The 18,569-nt window shown below is 42.2% G+C and overlaps 2 protein-coding genes across 6 annotated transcripts in view; one reads left to right on the top strand and one right to left on the bottom strand.

The window, feature by feature from the left end:
• The first annotated feature begins 4,619 nt into the window (after positions 1 to 4,619).
• Positions 4,620 to 10,395, top strand: PDHB (pyruvate dehydrogenase E1 subunit beta). Its single transcript, XM_047850919.1, has 10 exons — positions 4,620 to 4,719; positions 4,799 to 4,852; positions 6,306 to 6,413; positions 6,504 to 6,566; positions 6,670 to 6,705; positions 6,848 to 7,133; positions 7,966 to 8,076; positions 8,416 to 8,507; positions 9,407 to 9,548; positions 9,849 to 10,395. The coding sequence occupies exons 1-10, from the start codon at positions 4,678 to 4,680 to the stop codon at positions 9,992 to 9,994; spliced, it is 1,080 nt and encodes a 359-aa protein (XP_047706875.1). The 5' UTR covers positions 4,620 to 4,677; the 3' UTR covers positions 9,995 to 10,395.
• Positions 10,396 to 10,868: 473 nt separating this feature from the next.
• PXK (PX domain containing serine/threonine kinase like) overlaps positions 10,869 to 18,569 on the bottom strand; it is a 74,620-nt gene continuing 66,919 nt past the window's right edge. For all 5 annotated transcript variants that reach the window (XM_047826040.1, XM_047826048.1, XM_047826055.1 and 2 more), the window contains one exon: positions 10,869 to 12,148. In XM_047826040.1, coding sequence (XP_047681996.1) covers positions 11,943 to 12,148 — 206 coding nt within the window. In that variant the 3' untranslated portion in view covers positions 10,869 to 11,942. The remainder of the gene's footprint in view (positions 12,149 to 18,569) is intronic.

The following is an 18,569-nucleotide window of genomic DNA, read 5'->3' as shown; positions in this document are numbered from 1 at the left end:
CAAATTGGGAAAGGAAGACGTAAAATTATTTGTTTTTACAGATGGCATTATCTTATACATAGAAAATGCTAAAGATCACACACACACACACGCACACACACACACACACACACACACACCTATTACAACTAATAAATTCAGCAAATTTGTAGGATATGAAATCAGCACTCAAAAATCAGTTGCATTCACTGAGAATGGACAATCTGAAAAGGAAATTAAGAAAACCATTCCATTCATAATAGCATCAAAAAGAATAATTAGGAATTAACTTAACCAAGGAGGTTAAAGATTTAAACACTGAAAACTATAAAACATTGCTATAGATAATAAATGAAAAGATGTAAATAAATGAAAAAAAGACAAAAATAAATAAAAAGACATCCTGTATTCATAAACTAGAAGGCTTAATACTGTTAAGGTGTCAGTACCACCTGGAGCAACCTCCAGATCCAAAGCAGTCCCTATCAAAATCCCAACAACAGTGTTTGTAGAATCAGTAAAACCCATCCTAAAATTCATATGGAATCTCAAAGAATCCCAAATAACAAAAGCAACCTTGAAAAAGAATAACAGGGGTGGCTGTTTGACTCAGTCAGTAGAGCATCCAACTCTTGACCTCAGGGTTGTGAGTTAAAGCTCCACACTGGGCGTGCAGCCTACAAAGAAAAGGAAAGAATAACAAAGGTGAGGACTCAACTTCTGATTTCAAAACTTACTGCAAAACTACATTAATCAAAACCAGTGTGATACAGGCATAAATATAGGCATGGAGATCAAGAAATAGACTAGAAAGCTCAAAAATGAACTCTGCCATATATGATCAAATGATTTTCAACAAGAGTGCCAAGACAGGCAACAAGGATAGTCTTTTCAACAAATGATATTGGAATACCATTTGGATATCCACATGGAAAAGAATGAAACTGGACCCCTACTTTACACCACATATAAAAATTAACTCAAAATTTATCAAAGACCTAAACATAAGAGCTAATACTGTAAAACTCTTAGAAAAAAATATAGGAGAAATGCTTCATGGTATTAAATTTAACAATGATTTCTTAGATATGTTAAATCAGAAATAAACGGAGACCAACCTTAAAAATTCCCCAAACAGACAAAACCAGTTTAGTCGCACAAAGCTTAACTTACTTTGCAAGACTAACTTGATCTGGATCATTTCTTACTTGTGCCCATAAAAATGAAAAGCAAAACCTGAACTCTTTCCTAAGGTTAACGTGAAGTAACCACTGAAAATTGTAACCAATCACTGCAAAGAATAAACTCACTGCTTTCTCACTATATAAACTGCTTTATAACAATATACCCATGAGCCTCATTTCAAGCTTTGGTTTGAGTGCTCCTGGTTTACAAATGGTCTTTTTGGTGTGTGCATAGTAAGTTTTTACTAATTACTACTTCAGTGATTAATTGGTGTTACTTGGGCTATTTTGAATCTTTGACATAGGACATAATACCAAAAGTACAGGCAATAAGAGAAAAAATAGATACATTGGACTTCAAAATTAAAAACTTTTATGTAACAAAGGACACTATCAACAGAGTGAGAAGGCAACCCAAGGAATGGGAGAAAATATTTGCAAATCGTTTATCTGATAAGGGATTAATATCCAGGATATATACAGAACTCCTATGACTGGGGCACCTGGCTGGCTGAGTTGGAAGAGCATGCGATTCTTGATCTTGGGGTCATGAGTTTGAACCCCACGTTGGGTGCAGAAATTACTTAAATAAATCTTTAAAAAAGGAACTCCTATAACTCAACAACAACAACAATTCAGTTGAGAAATAGGCAAAAGACTTGAATACCCATTTCTCTAAGAAAGACATACAGATGGACAACAAACACATGAAAAGATGATCAATATCACTAATCATTAGGGAAATGAAAATAAAAATCATGATGAGATACCACTTCATACAGATGAGGATGGCTATTAGCAATAAGGCAAAAAAAAATAATAAATGTTGGTGAGAACATGGAGAACCCTTGTGCATTGCCGGTGGGAATATAAACTGGTGTATCTACTATGGAAAACAGAATCGCCATTCCTCAAAAAATTAATCATAGAATTAACATATAATCCAGCAACACCACTTCTAGGTATATACCCCAAAGAATTGAAAGCAGGGACGCAAATAGGTATTTGTACACTAATGTTCATAGCGGCATCATTCACAAATCTAAAGGTTGAAAACAACCCAAATGTCCATCACAAGAATGGATAAACAAAATGTGGTACATGCATATAATGGAATATTACTTAGCCTTAGAAAAGAATGAAATTCTGATACATGCTACAGTATGGATGAGCCTTGAAGACATTATGCTAGCTGAAATCACACACACACACACACACACACACACACACACACACACACACTGTCTGATTTCACTTACATGAGGTAGAGTAGTCCAATTTATAGGGATAGAATGGTAGTTGCCAGGAGCTAAGGGAAGACAAGAATGGAGAGTTACTGTTTAATGAATACAGAGTTTCCTTTTGGGAAAATGAAAAAGTTTTGGAGATTAACCGTGGTAGCGACTGAACAATACTTAAAATGGTGAATTTTATGTGATGCATATTTTACCACAATAAAAAACAATCTAATTAGAATATGAGCAAAAGACTTGAACAGACATTTTACCAAGGATGGATGGCAAGTAAGCATGTGAAAAGATGTTCAATAATCATTAACCATTAAAGAAATGCAAATTTAAGTCATGAGGGACATTGCTACACATCTATTAGAATGGCTAAAATAGAAAATATAGATAATATCACACACGGGCATAGATCCAGAGCAACTGGATGTCTCATACCTTGTTGGAGGTAACATAAAATGGTATAGCCACTTTGGAAAAACACTTTGATATCCTTCTCAGTATTTACCTGAAGAAATGAAAACTAAGGTTTACACAAAAACCTATGAGCCAATGTTCATCGCAGCTTTACTGGTAATAGCTGAAAATGGATACAACCCAAAGGTCCTTCAAAGGGTGAATGGATAATCATACAACTACTGGGCAATAAAAGGGTTCAAAATGTTGACACGTGCAACAATTTGAATGGATCTCAAGAGCATTAGTCTGAGTGACAATAGTAACTCCAAGAGTTACATATTGTACAATTCAATGTATAAAAACACTCTTGAAGTAACAAATTATAGTCACTGAGAACAGATTACTGGTTGCCAGTAGATAGGGGTGGAGGAAGGTGTGACTATGAGGTAACATGAAGAAGCTGCTTTGTGGTGATGGAATAATTCTGTATTGTGATAGTGGTGGCAGTTACGTGAATCTGTACATGCGATGCAGTTCTACAGGATTATTATGCTTTCCCCAAGAATGCATATAAAAACTGATGAAAGTTGAATAAAATCTCTACCTGAGTTAACAGCATTGTACCAATGTCGGTTTGGGGAATCTGACAATGTACTATGGTTATACAAGATATCAGGCAAAGATAGGTGAGGGGTACATGGAAACTCTTTCTTGCGAGACTTAGTCTTTCAAAAACAACTGTAAGAAAGAAAAGAGGAGGGGCACCTAGCTGGCTCCGTCAGAAGCACACGTGACTCTTGATTTTGAGGTTATGAATTTGAGCCCCACTGTTGGGTGTAAAGATTACTTAAAAAAAAAAAAGGAATAAACTATTGATGCACTTAACATGGATGAATCTCAAAAACATTTTCTGAGCTAAAGAAGTCAGACACAACAGTACACTTTGTATAGTTCCCTTTTTTTTTTTTCAAATTCTAAAAAGGGCAAATTGAGTTATCATGATGGAAATCGAAACTGTGATTGCCTATGGAGTGATGTATGGGGAATGATTGGGAGAAACATGAGGGAACTTTCTGAGGTGGTGGATATGTGCATTTTACTGTTTAAGTTACACCTAAAAAGGTGGGAGGGGGCCCTTTTTAATAAATCTCGCTTGAAATGACAAAAAAAAAAAAAAAAAAAAAGGTTGGTCAAGCTCACAGAGACTGAAAGTGTTGGATAAAGGACTTTTAGGACTTTCTGATGACTGACAACCCAAAGTGACTTGAGGACAAAAAGGGATGGTAACAGTAATTACCTGAGAGGGTTCCTGTGAAAATTAAATGAACTGTACAATTCTTACCATAATGACTGACGCACAAGAGGCCGCTTAACGCACCTATGAAAGCTCTCGTTCGCGTTCTACGGGAACAGACAGCGCAGTCCAGGGAAGACCGGGCTCATTCACAAGGGAAAAAGTTCCTACACTAGACTGTGCGCAAGCGTTACTTGGTGCCCTAAGGGTTTCAGTGCCTCAAAGGCTGACCTAACTCTTAAGGTCCCTCCAGCCTTCAGTTATGTTCCTCAGAGTCTGACTTTCGGTCCCGTGCTTCAAGGAGCACCACTTAGGGACGTGTCCCCGACGTGCGGCCAGCATGCCAGCAGCCGCCACTCCGGACGAAGTCGATTGGAGTCAGGCCGCGTAAAGAGCTGTAGAACCACCCCACGCGCCACTTTGGTCCCGCCCTTCGGCCCCTCACCCCAGGGGGGATGGGCGGGGCACGCAGGCGCGGCTCCCTGCCATTGGCTAGAGCTGGCGGGGGAGGCGGGGCCTGACAGGACTGCGGCCGCGCTGTGTTGTCATTTGGCGGCGGCTAGAGGACACGGTCAAGATGGCGGCGGTGTCTGGGCTGGTGCGGAGACCCCTTGAACAGGTAGGCAGCGGCACGCGTGCCTCCGCGTGATTCCTGCCCACCTTGTGCCCCCTCTCAGCGTGCTCTCTCTCCCCTCCAGGTCTCCGGGCTGCTGAGGAGGCGCTTCCACCGAACGGCGCCGGCGGCGCTGCAGGTAAGTCGCCTGGACGCTAGCCGGGGGAGGGAGGGGGTCCCTCAGCCCCGGGGAGGAGACCGGGGACGCGCCTGCGCTGTGCAGAGAGGGGGGCGGCAGCGGGCCCTATGGTCTGCGGGTTCCCACGTCCTGCGTGGGACTCGTGGTTCCCGTTTTGTGACCCATCGCCAAGCACACCAGCATGTCACCCCCTCCAGGCTCATTAGAATCTGTGGGCGACCTGAGTAAACTAGACGCTTCTTCCCTCATCCCCCTTTAAAATGTTTTATTTGTAATAAAATATACGTAACCAAATTTACCATCTTAAAGTGTATGTTCAGCGGCACTAAGTTCATTTACTATGTTGTGAGACCATCACCACCATCCGTGTTTAGAACTTTATCATCCTCACAAACAGACACTCTTTACCCCCTTAAACACTAACTTCTCATTTCCCCCTGGCTCCTGGTAACCTCTATTGCGCTTTCTGTGTCTGTGAATTTATCTATTTTTGGTACCTCCTGTAAGGAGAATCATACAATGGTTGTCCTTTTACGACTGGCTTATTTCACTTAGCATGATGTTTTCAAGGTTCATCCATGTTGTAGCATGTGTCAGAATTTCATTCCTTTTTTAAGGCTGAATAATATTCCATCTTATGCATATACCACCTCTTATTTATCCATGCATCTTTTGATGGACATGTGGGTGTTTTCACATGTGATTGTGAAATATGGATTTGTGAATGGTGCTGCTAAGAACATTGGTGTGCAAGTATCTCAGTCCCTGCTTTTTTTTTTTTTTTTTTTTTTCTTTTGAGCATATTTAGAAGTGGAATTGTTGGATCATTCCTCTTTGAGGAATTCCCCACCCCCCCCTTTTTTTTTTACTAGAGGATTCTACCAAGCTGTTTAGTAAAATAACTTGTAGATTTTGAAGGTAGTGCCTGGCACGTAGTAAGTGCTCAAAACATAGTTTTATTTAGGCTTCCTTAATAGTTCTCTGCCCTACACTATACCAAATGTGGAAATAAAACAACCCAGTGTATTTTCTACTTAGGAAACTACCCATGAGCTGGTCTGGCCAGTAAACAGATTTTTAGAATTTTTTTAACTTTTATTTAAAAAATTTTTTTTCATGTTTATTTTTGAGAGAGGCGGGCAGGGATGGGCAGAAAGAGAGAAAGGGAGACACAGATCCGAAGCAGGCTCCACGCTCTGAGCTGTCAGCAGAGAGCCTGACGTGGGACTTGAACTCACAGACCACAAGATCATGACCTGAGCTGGAGTTGGATACTTCACTTACTGAGCCACCCACACACCCCAAGAATTTTTTGAACTTTTAAAGAGAAGCCTGTTCTAGTGATAGTTTTTATATTCTCTGCTGTATGCAGCCTAGGTAATTATAAGAGAATCTGAGTCGTATCCAAAATGATCCTATAGTTTATTAACTGTTTTTCCCATCCCTGTGACAGGTGACAGTTCGTGAAGCTATAAACCAAGGTATGGATGAGGAGCTGGAAAGAGATGAGAAAGTGTTTCTGCTTGGGGAAGAAGTTGCCCAGTATGATGGGGCATATAAGGTAATCAAGATACCTAAAATCAATATGAATTAAGGTAGCCATTTGCCCCCAGATACACTTAAAAGTAATGAAATCAATGTGTAATTTTAGGTTAGTCGAGGCCTGTGGAAGAAATACGGAGATAAGAGGATCATAGACACTCCCATATCTGAGGTAAGGCTTCCATCAGGAAGCAGACCTTTCAGGGCGTGTCTGTTCACGTGTACACTGTTCTAATTTTTATGGATTTTCACTTGTGTTTGTGTTTTACTTATAGATGGGCTTTGCTGGAATTGCCGTGGGTGCGGCCATGGTATGTAATCCTCTTTATGAATCTCATCCAAAGAAATTTCTTTTCACGTGACCTTTTGAAAACATTGTTTGAATTTTGGAGTGATTGCCACTCTTTACTGCTGTTTCTCATTTTTTTAAGATCTTTGTTTTTGATTTGACAGGCTGGGTTGAGGCCCATTTGTGAATTTATGACCTTCAATTTCTCTATGCAAGCCATTGACCAGGTTATAAACTCAGCTGCCAAGACCTACTACATGTCAGGGGGCTTTCAGTCTGTGCCCATAGTCTTCAGGGGGCCCAATGGCGCCTCAGCAGGCGTGGCTGCCCAGCACTCACAGTGCTTTGCTGCCTGGTATGGGCACTGCCCAGGCTTAAAGGTGGTCAGCCCCTGGAATTCAGAGGATGCAAAAGGACTTATTAAATCAGCCATTCGGGATAACAACCCAGGTTAGTAGAGTGACCCTTGGGTCTCTTTTGATCATTAAAGAACTAAATTGAAATCTTTGCCTGGAAGGAACCCTTATAGGCTTCTAGTTAGGCTTAGATCATATAAAATATTAATAATTTACAGAGACAATAAACACAGTTTAAAAGTTGTTTTATTTTTGTTTTCCTACTATAAGGGAGCCTGTTAGGTACCTACAACACTGGTTTAATTGCAACAGGTAAAATTAGGATTGGCCAGGCTGTAAATGCCAGTACCTAAACCATCCATTCAGGGCTACTGGACATGACAGATATGAAGCTTCCTAATCAGCACAGTGACACTTTTCACATAATGATTGTTAGTGTTGAAAATACATTTAGTCACGTAGTTACTTTTGTTAAATATCTGTATTTTGCGTGGTGCCTGGAGGCTCAATGAATTGAGTGGTTGAGTGTCCAGCTCTTGATTTCAGCTCAGGTCATGATCGCACAGTCATGAGATTGAGCCCTGAGTCAGGCTCTGTGCTGAGTGTGGAGCCGCTTAAGATTCTCTCCCTCCATGGGGCACCTGGGTGGCTCATTCAGTTAAGCGTCCAACTCTTGATTTTGGCTCAGGTCATGATCTCATGGTTCACGGGATCGAGCCCCGCATTGGGCTTTGCACTGATAGTGTGGAGCCTGCTTGGGATTCTCTCTCCTCCTCTCTCTGCCCCTACCCTAGTGACACGTGCTCTCTCTCTCAAAATAAACTTAAAAAATATTTTTTTTTCTCTCCCTCCCATTTCCTCTGTCTCTCCCTTCTTGTGCTTACTTTCATTCTCTCTCTTTTTTTTTTTTTTTTTTTATCTTGCAGTGGTGGTGCTAGAGAATGAACTGATGTATGGAGTTCCTTTTGAATTTCCCTCAGAAGCTCAATCAAAAGATTTTCTGATTCCCATTGGAAAAGCCAAAATAGAAAGGCAAGGTAAGAGAACTTAGTACATTTAAACATTATTTGTAATTCAGCCACTCTACTTATGTTGGTCAGATTCGGTCTTAAGTTATTGCTTTTTACTTTGATCAGGAAATTACAGGATGAGTTCAAGTTAAGAATGTGTCATGAGTTGCTCATACGCTTGTGCTTTCCTAAATCTCAGCCCAGTAGATTTGTATTTCATCTTTAGGGAGGCCGCCACATTCCTCATCCCACCGGAATGGAGTGGAGCTGAAGATTTTACACGTGAACAAGAGCTGCAGTGGCCGCAGAGCAGTACGGCAGCTTTCGTGCCAACCCGGCCTCTGATCTGTGACCGCTCTGTTTCAGGGACACACATAACTGTAGTTTCCCATTCAAGACCCGTGGGCCACTGCTTAGAAGCTGCAACGGTGCTATCCAAAGAAGGAATTGAATGTGAGGTATATGGACATTCATTTATTCTTAAAGAATCAGAAAGTTTCCTTTTAGTTTTAAGTTAACCTGCTACAGAATTCCAACTCCCCTAAGTGTAAAACTCTTGGTTTGTCACTCAGTTCTGCCTCTGCGCGAAGCTGGGAACCCCCTTGCTTTTCAGATATCTAGCTTTTTACCACATAGGTTGGATCTTTTTAGAAGAGTACCTGCTTTCTCAAGTGGGGAGCCAGCCTTGGAGCTGGAGGTTGGGAGAAGGGGAAACTTAGAAATCGGTGTCTTACCCTTTCACATCCAGGACCTACCACTTGCTAGTTCTACTTGAACAAGATACATACTCTGAATCTCAGCCCTGTCAGCGGTAAACTGAGGAGAGCACATTTACTGTCCCATCAGGGTGGTTGTGAGAATCACACTTAGTGTGGCGCCTGGCACATGGTGAGCAGTCAGTTGTTAGTTATTAGTTGTTTTGATGAGAAGGAAGTTAAAGTACAGGAGGATAAGTGAATTTTTTTTTTTTTTAAGTTTATTTTGTGAGAGAGGGAGAGAGAGGGGTAGGGACAGAGAGAGAGAAAGAGAGAGAATCCTAAACAGGCTCTGCGTGGTCAACAGTGGCCTGATGCAGGGCTCGAACTCACAAACTGTGAGATTATGACCTGAACTGAAATCAAGAGTCGGAGGTTTAACCCAGGCACCCTGAGGGTAAGTGAATTCTTAAGTTAACAGGGCTCCTTGTGGTAGAAAGACTTTTGTTTTAATTACAATTTATTTTTTACCATTTTGTTCTTGAATAGGCAGATTAGATTTTCCTAGACCCCGAGATTAACAGGAAACCAAACAGGGAGTGCCATTATGGGAGTGAGACTATCTGTGGCGCAGTGGCTCCATAAGGTGTATCTTTGTTTAGGTGATAAATATGCGAACCATCAGACCAATGGACATTGAAACAATAGAAGCCAGTGTCATGAAGACCAATCATCTCATAACTGTGGAAGGAGGCTGGCCACAGTTTGGAGTAGGAGCTGAAATTTGTGCCAGGATCATGGAAGGTACTTACTTCAGAGAAACTGGTTCTAGAATGGTTCAGCTATTGACTAAAATAGTCAAGTGTGTACCTGGATACTGGATAGAGATCAGAGGCTAGGGGTGACCAAATGCCTCAACTTTCACCTTGTCACCTTGGCATTTTTCCTTTGGGTGAATGTTTAAAAAAACAAAGCCAGAAACAATCCCCGTAATTAGTATTCCTTTAGATTTTCTCTTCTTTGGAGAGCCACACTTCCTGTGCGAAGGTGTTGGTCCTCAGTGGCTTTTCTTGCCTCTCTCAGTTGAGCATCCTTCTCTCCTAGGCCCTGCATTCAATTTCCTGGATGCTCCTGCAGTTCGTGTCACTGGTGCTGATGTCCCTATGCCTTATGCAAAGATTCTAGAAGACAACTCGGTACCTCAGGTTAAAGACATCATATTTGCAATAAAGAAAACATTAAATATCTAGTTTGGACTTGAATTTCAAGTCATTGGGATTTACTAAAGTACGTCCTGATACTTCACCTGGATTATACTGTAAGACCTTATGATTCATAAAGTTATGTCTAAAGCAACAACACAGATGTTTTTGTACTTGGAATAAGTTTAAATGTGCTTGTATGTGGAAAAACTCTTCTCTCCCACCCTAGACTCCAGGGTGTTTTTTTTGTGTGTGTGTTACAATTACCATGGTCTTTGAATAAGGCTGATGTAAAATTTTACCCTCTCACAAAGACAACGTATGAATGTGGCAGAGTTCTGCTGAAAGATGTATCCAAAAATGACAACTTATATGTAAAAATAAAGGCATATTATGTACATTTGCTGTTAGGTTGTTTTGATAAGGAATAAAGGAATTCCTATGACTAATTATATTTTTATATTCTTGAAGTAATAAATGTGGGATGGGAAGAGTCTTAAAATTCTGGTAAAAAATTAGCGATTCTAATCACCTAAACTGCTATCACACTTGCAACAGGAACTTGTCCCCAGACCCTTCACATGTCCAATTCTATTAGGGTTCCCATCAAAATTAAACCAAAATTCCTGTCAGGTATTCTTCCCATGGCCCAAAACCAGACATTTGCCATCTGCTGTCCTCTTTAGAAGTTGAGACAGAAAAGACAGGTTTAAGTTAGTTCTAGAAACATAGAAGTGGTGTCTAATTTAGATAGCAAGACAGGATTGTTAGCTTTTAGTAATTAAGAGGGAAAATAGCACACAAAAGAAAGAGACATAGGATAGGTGGGAAGGAAACTAGAAATACTGTGTGGATCTATGTTTCTAAAAGCTCCCACAAAAAATTCCCACTTACAATATCTAGCCAAGCTATAGACAACACATTTTCTTGACATAGTTTATTTTAATAAAAAATACAGCTGAACATTTGTCACAGATTAAATGAAACTATACACAATGACATTCTCTCTGCATAGTAACCAACACTGATGTGTGTATTTGAATTTTTAAATGGATTACTTATAATCCTTTAAAGTGCAATTTATTTAAGGGTTTAAGCAAATTGTAGGATAAAGGATCTAATGAGTAACGTTAAAAAAATGATATATTTGGACAAATCTTTCAAAAATCAGAACTGATTTCTATGGATGCCAAATTTTCTTTGTTGTAATAGTAACCCCCTCCCCCCAAACCACAAACTTAACTTTATTGCTGAGGATTAAGAAGGTCCTCTAATTGGCAAGAGCTTTTCCTGATGTTAACATCTGTCTCAATACACTCAAACTCAAAGGAACCGTGAGTCTAGAGTGGTTGCCTTAGCAGCCCTGAGTTCTGTAACCACAGCAGTATTCCTGTTAGAACCTAGAGAATGTTATGGACTTGACTTGGCCCCATCTATTTGAGTGGAAAATGAACTCAGTTGCTTCTCTGACTCCATGACGTAACTATGCTGTGGACTACGGTGTTAATGTCTAAGAGGAAATAAAGTAGCAAGAATGGGAATTAATCTAAGAAATAACCAGAAAATGCTTTATATAGAGAAATGAACTATGAGGGGAACATTTCTGGGAGTGTCTGATGGGATGGGAGGGATCGCAACACAAAGGTCATTCACTGCTGGGAGTGAATATTGTCATTGTTTTTTTGTCCATTTCCTTAAGTTGGTGCAAATGTTGACTCCAATATGCTGCTGCCCCCAAAAGATGCCCATTAGAGGATGAACAAGACTCCTTTAAAATGGTAATAAAGGAGCGAATTATTTCTTAAGGCAGAAACGCCAGCCTGACTTTATTCTACTTGGATATTTCCCTCTTGAGAAGCCTCTTAGATGAGCATCTGCAAAACAGTATGTGGCTTTACTGGCTCAGCAATTGTTCATCCGGAAAAAGAGTGCTTTAGGGGCTGGAGGTGGGAGGAAAAAACAAAGAACTTTTCCCTCCAAGTGTAAACACGAATCTTCAGCCGATCTTAGGAGCACTGTGATCACAGGTTTCAGCTTTCCTCAAAGTTCCCTTTTGGAAATTCTGGATGGAGCTGAGTAAGGCCCCTCGGCTCACACCATTCACAGCCTGGGGCGGAAGCTGTGTAGGCGCCTCTGTGCTCGCAGGAAGCAAGGGAGCTGCTGGTGGCGGAGGCGGAGGCGGTGGAGGTAATGCGGACATCCCTACGGAGGAAAGAACGCGCAGTCAGTATCATCTCCAAACACCCTGCACACAGGCTCCTGCTCGGTCCTGGGTGCAACGAGCTTTGAGGAGACTGCAAATGTTTCTCCCTCAGAGGGACCAAGATTACCCAGTGCTGTATGTTTTTTTTTCAAATACCGAACAAGGAATCTACAAGCATCAAAGGGGAAGTAATTAAAGGTTGCCGTTTCTCCCAGTAATAGTTATGTGGGAAAAAACTGAACAAATATCACAGATTACACGAAACTCTGCAGAGTGACATTTTCTCTGGGTAGATGAGGCTCTAACTCCATTTCCAAATTCTAGCAATGGTCCCAAGAGAAAAGCTCCATTAGCTACTTTAGCCAGGTCCTGGGCAGCACCACCTCTGAGCTAGCAAGTAAAGATAGACATTTGTATGCACAGAGTTGGGTTACCTGAGTAACAGTGACTAATAAAGGATGAACATTTCTTTAGCTGCGCCAGCACACACAATATTTGAAGGATGTGATTTAATGTAAAATGACAAACTGGATTCTCGGCAAGGAGGGGCTGAGTTATGGGCTCCCCAGGGCCATCTGTCTCCAATAGTCATTTCCTATTAGGCTGCATTAAAGAAATATAAAATGCGAGTAGCCGATAACAGTGAAGCAGGGGGCAGCAGGCTCTCTCCCTGGCAATGGTATTTTCAGGGAGGCATCTTCCTCAGCGCCCTTCCTTCCACTGTGGCCTAACCCAGGGCCAGGATGGAGCTGCACTAACCCTACATCTTTGCTGAAGCAGCAGGAAAGACTCTACCCTAGTGGGCAAGGAGAAGGAAACTGGAAGCGTATCTGAAACTTCCCCTTAGCTTCCAAGCATGTGAACATTTGGCAGTTTAATTTTATAGTTCTGAATCAATGAATGAATTATTCTCCTAGGACAAAATAAAAACGGAGTACAGCCAAAGACCTTCCTTAAAGCACTTGCTTGTGCCACACAGTTGGTTGCCCATTTCCTGTGACCCTTGCAGCTCTCGGTAACTCCACTATCTTTTTCTGGGCTTACCCTCAGCCCCTCCTAGGGCTACACCAGCCAGACATTCTGGTAGGTAGTTTTCCCCCCTGCTACTGAGCTGTGATGGTAAATAAATATACCAATTGCCACTTGAATTTATATGGGTGAGTGTTTCAGGATCACCAATAAAATACTTGGGTAAGAGCATCCTTTTTACCAAATGTGACACATAACAGTTAAAGTCTTGTATTTCATAGAAAACCACTTACCTTCCTTATATCTTTTGCCCAAACCTAAGGCAGCTGAAATTAAAAGAATCACACAGATACACACATTCATGCTCTGCAATCTTAGAATTCTCAAATAATGGAAGTACAGCAATACAAATAAATATTAAATACAGACAAATGAACAAAATGTAATTCTCCTTGGTTCCATACAATAACAACTAATGAATGAAGTTCTATTATGTGCTCTGCCAGGGTGGATTGTGGACAAATATTCCCAGCTTTATGTTACCGGGCTACAAAGATAAAAAGGACTTTAAACGCACAAATGATTGCTGAGGTGAGAAGAGCAGCGACGGTGTGTGACAGAAGCATTCCTCTGAAGGGGGTTTTTGGATAGTGGCTGATGAAACACCAGGAGGAGAGGAAATGGTCTCTGAAGGCTCTTGGAACTCAACTGCAGCACCGAGAGAGCCTGGAGGAGTCAGCGGGCAACAGTAACCCCCAGCACTACCCAATGACCGGCAAAGGGTGGCAGAATCTGGACTTGACATTCAGGGCCTGATGTCAAGGAGCTCCAGGGTTTCTGCCTGCCAGCTTTGTGCTTTGACCCTGGAGAAGAGTCACTGCAGGTTACAAGAAAGAAGGCAGGCTCTGGGCTGCAACAGCACTTGAGTTCTTGCTAATAAAGGCATAGAGCTGGCCATCCAGAGACCAGTTACCCCTCTAGCCCAGGATTCTGGGAGGCTAGAGGCAGGCCTCAGCAGCTGGACTTGGATATGGGTTGCCTCTTGGCACAGAACAAATCTGCCTGGTCTTCACAAGGAGCCAACCCTTGACTTTGGCTTCATCACCAGGCACTCAAAATTAAAAGTGCAAATTCACTATCCCAGAGTTTGGGAGTTGCAGGTGATGTTCAGTACATGGATCTTCATTTTCCAAGTAAAGGCTGAGATTGTTAGGACTTTAAATGAATCTCTCAGAATATGTAGGCAGCATAAACAAATACATAGTCCCAAGTGCCACAGAGTAACCCATGCTTGTAAAGCAAATGACCTACTCATCCAATGGTAAAGAGCAGGGTCATGGAGGGCCGGACCAATCCCAAAGGGCCTAATGTCCCACGAGGCCCACTTTTCCTCACTGGGCCTGCAACAACCAGGGCAGATCTTGACGTGTACTATCAGGGCAACGCCAGACCTCAACTTGCCAGATCAGAACACTCTGGAAGTGGGGAGGAGGTCTGGGAGTCAGAAGGCCAACGCTGGAGGAAGCAGGAACACAGACCAGGGACTCAGTCTCTGACTGTAAGCCCTACCATGGTTTTTGGCTTTTTCTTTTTGCCTTCTCTATAGTTCACAAGCTTCCTTTAAAGGTTTGTTGGGGCTTAAGCTATAATACATTCTAACAATTAGCAGTATTAATAAGGGCCAAATTCAGAGTTGGCTATTTGGCCTGTGGCAAACCTGGAAACAACTGCCTAATGCCTGAATGCCACTGACTCCTCAGATGTGAACAAGCTCTCCCCACCACGGGTTATCTGATAGCCCTTGTCCCCAGGCCATAGACAAGACCAGGCAGATTCCATGTTGGATTGGTTGCTAACTGAATTCACCAAGCTTTGAAAAATACTGGCCTGCAAAAACCCAGAATAAGGGATGCTCCAAAACAGCTGATCTATAATTATATCCAGTTCTCTCCCACCTTACCTACTCTTGGGCAAAAAGACCAAAAATCAACTACTCTATCCTCCCCAGAATCCTATCCACCAAACTAATGGGAACCCGGCAATCCAGCAGAGGCCCTGGAACAGGCCATGGACCGTTGCAGGAAGAGCATATGTTAGGCCCAGAAAAGAATGTCTTGCCAGAAACATCCTCACCAGCCTCGTGGGAAGGATATCTGGGGATCCCCTTTCTTTGGGGTCAGTTTTAGCAGTGGGCAGTCTACAGGTCTTGGTAGGTCTGAATTCCTTTGTGATCCACGAATAGAAGTGGGGAGGCCACGTGGCCACCAGACCAACACCACAGCTGCTGGCTACCCTCGAGAGAGAACAGACAGCAGTGACCCCCTGGAAGCAGGCAGCCCCCAGCTCTTGGCAACTGCCTTTGTCTTCTGCCTCAGATAGATGAGGAGGCTGCACTCGTGTCTCAACTCAAGAATTATTAGGGATGCTTAAAAAAGAACTTTTCCCTACTGCCAGTTATAAAAGCCAGTGAGTTGTCTTCCTGTAACCAAGAACTCAACCAGCTAACACTCTTTCCCTTCATCAGAGTGATAAGGAACCGATATTTTTGCTGCACAAGGACTTTGGGACCCTGCTTTGTGAAATTAAAATATGCCAAAACGCCATGCAGTTGATTTTTAGGTTTTAGGGCTGTGTTTTAAAACTACCATCAGAGGGGAAATGAAGATTTTGAAGGTCAGGGTGAAAATGAAATGAATAATGAAGTCACTTGGGTGGTTTTTAAAGATGCTGCATTTCATTTAAGTGTTCAGAGAAGGAAATCATCTCAAATCTGCTTTCCCATTTGTTCATCACTTCAGTGATCTAGATACATTGGGTCCCATTTCATATCCAGAAACAGAGCATCTTTAAAGTTAGAGAAATCAGTATAGCTTACTTTACCGAAAATTCACGTTCAAAATGGTGCATGCTCTACTGAAAACAGCAAAGACAGAGACAGAGACAGAGAGAAAGAGGGAGAGAGAGGGGGACACAAGTCATTATTCAGCTTTTAGTGTCATTTAATCAAATAGTAAGAGACAGTAAAATATTAGTTTGAATCACATGCTTATTATTCTCACTGCCAAACTAGGCTATATTTAACTGCAAAACGCACTGGTTCGTAAGCATGATTGTGACTTTTTTAGAACATGGCAAACATGCTAATAGAGCAACCAGGGAGTCATTTTCCTCTTCCTACTCTTTGTTCTGTTTTTCTGAGCCACTTAGGTGCTGTTTTTGTTTACAACACTCACTTCAGAAGACCTGTGAAGGTTCTACCCGGCCTGAAAAGTGGAATGGGTACTGGAAATGCAATTAGTTCTATTGCTAAACAAGGACAGTCTACCAAGAAGTCTACCACTTTCTTCCAATCAAGCCTTCCATAGTCTAAAATGGAGACCTGTCTTTTTAAAGTTGGGAAGAGCAGGAGCACAGGGCAGGTCTAAGGCGAGCTCCAGGCCAGGGATGAGAGGCCCCTCCCCGAAGGCAGCTGTACTCTACAGGCTGAACTGGTCAGTGAGTGGCATTTGCTTACTTTAGGCCATGAAACCATTAAAAAGAAAAAAAGCAAGGCAAACGTTCTTGTCTTCCTTTTGACTGACTGGATTCCTGGCAAAATGTGAAGGATAATGCCATCCCTGACAGGGAATCCCAGAGTTCCTGATGAACCAATGTGCCCTACTGTCCAGAGGAAAATCCCTTTGTCTGTGGAGGGGCTGAGAAATGAGGCCCATGAGGGGCTGGGAAGACTGACCACTCACGTGGGACAGCTCCGGGAGGACGCCGGGGATACTGTCCTGTGCCACTTCCACCCGAACCAGCCCACGGCTCAAGGGAGGAGCTTACATGCTTGGGCTGGGAAGTGGGGGGCGGGAGAGCAGAGCCAACACACTCTTCAGAGAAACGCTGCAGGCAGAGCTGTTCATCCCAAAGATGGGAACTGCTTTGTGTATGTGTAGGTCTTTAGAAAAGGGGGCAATTCGTGGGGTGCCTGGGTGGCTCAGTCAGTTAAGCATCCGACTTCGGCTCAGGTCATCATCTCACGGCTTGTGGGTTTGAGCCCCACATCACGCTCTGTGCCGACAGCTCGGAGCCTGGAGCCTGTTTCAGATTCTGTGTCTCCCTCTCTCTCTCTGCCCCTCCCCCACTCGCGCTCTGTCTCCCTCTGTCTCAAAAATAAATAAACATTTAAAAAATTAAAAAAAAAAAAAAAGAAAGAAAGAAAAGAAAAGGGGGCAATTCTTATGGCCAGAGACATGGATTCTGAGCCTAGATTGGGTTTCAGACTTTAACCTGGCCAGACAAATTCTGGAAATTCCAACATTCTCAATAAATACATTTTTTGTGTGTGTGCCTCATTTATTCTTAACCATCCTTCCTATTATTTAAGCTTCTGGTCACTTTGTGCCCATAAGGCTCTCTTTTCCCTCCTCCAGATCTCCAGATATGAAACTTCTCTCTCTCCACTCTTTCTTCCACACTGAGTTTTCTATAAATTGCCAGCTCTCTCCTCAAAATTATTACTTTAAATTATAAGCTGCAAGCATGAAGGGCTAGAATTCTCTTGCAGGGCATTTATAGCTTATGCTTGGTAGTACTTTACTGCTTATAAAGCTTTGTTTTTGCACGTTACCTAATACAGATTAGGAATTCCTTTAAAAGACAGCTTCAAAGAATGGAAATTACTTGTCCAAGGTCACAGCTGGGAAGTGGCAGACCCACAGCCAGGGTTTTCCGACTCCACTTTCAGGGTTCTTTTCCTGCCACTGGTCAATATTTAACAGTACCCTGCAGTGCACCCAAGGGAACAGGCACCTGATGAAAATTGGTAGGGGTAAAAGAGCAAAGACAGAAGCAAGTTTGGATCCTGGCTCTAGCACCCGCCGCTTGTGTGACCTTGGTCAAAGTCTGTCACCTCACTAGAGCCTCTGCTTCAGTGTCTTTAAAATGGAGCTATAGTAGAAACTACTCTCAATGGATAGGAAGGTATTCATAAGGATTAAAACAACGACTGTAAATCACTTAGAACAGTGCCTAGCACAAAATAAGTGCCTACAATATGTTAGATACAATTATTAAAAACAACAATAATGTAGAGTCTCCTGCTTTACTTAGCTTTCCTAAACCTGGTGTGTATGGAGATTTGGATATTCTAAACCACTCATTTCTATGAATACAGAGTGTAAACACGAGTTGGTGATATTTACCATGAAAAAAAGTCAGGATAAAGAATTTTAAAGCTCTTGAAAGAGTGACTGTCCAGAGGTAGGGAGCATAACCTTTAGCAGAAAAGAAAGGAATGTTCTCACCGAAAATATAAGGATCCAACACAAGAGTTTTAGAGAATCCCACCCCTCCCAATGGAATCACCACCAAACTCAGGGACATATTTATCCCTCAAGAGGCTCCATGGCAGGCAGGTGCAGTAAGAAATGGGAGAGGCCCCATACTTACGCAATTGTTGGAAAGAGC

The sequence above is a fragment of the Prionailurus viverrinus genome, chromosome A2 (genome assembly GCF_022837055.1).
Source record: "Prionailurus viverrinus isolate Anna chromosome A2, UM_Priviv_1.0, whole genome shotgun sequence".
Classification (NCBI taxonomy): Eukaryota; Metazoa; Chordata; class Mammalia; order Carnivora; family Felidae; genus Prionailurus; species Prionailurus viverrinus.
The sequence above is the reverse complement of the archived record's forward strand: the minus strand, read 5'-3'. Positions and strand labels throughout refer to the sequence as shown.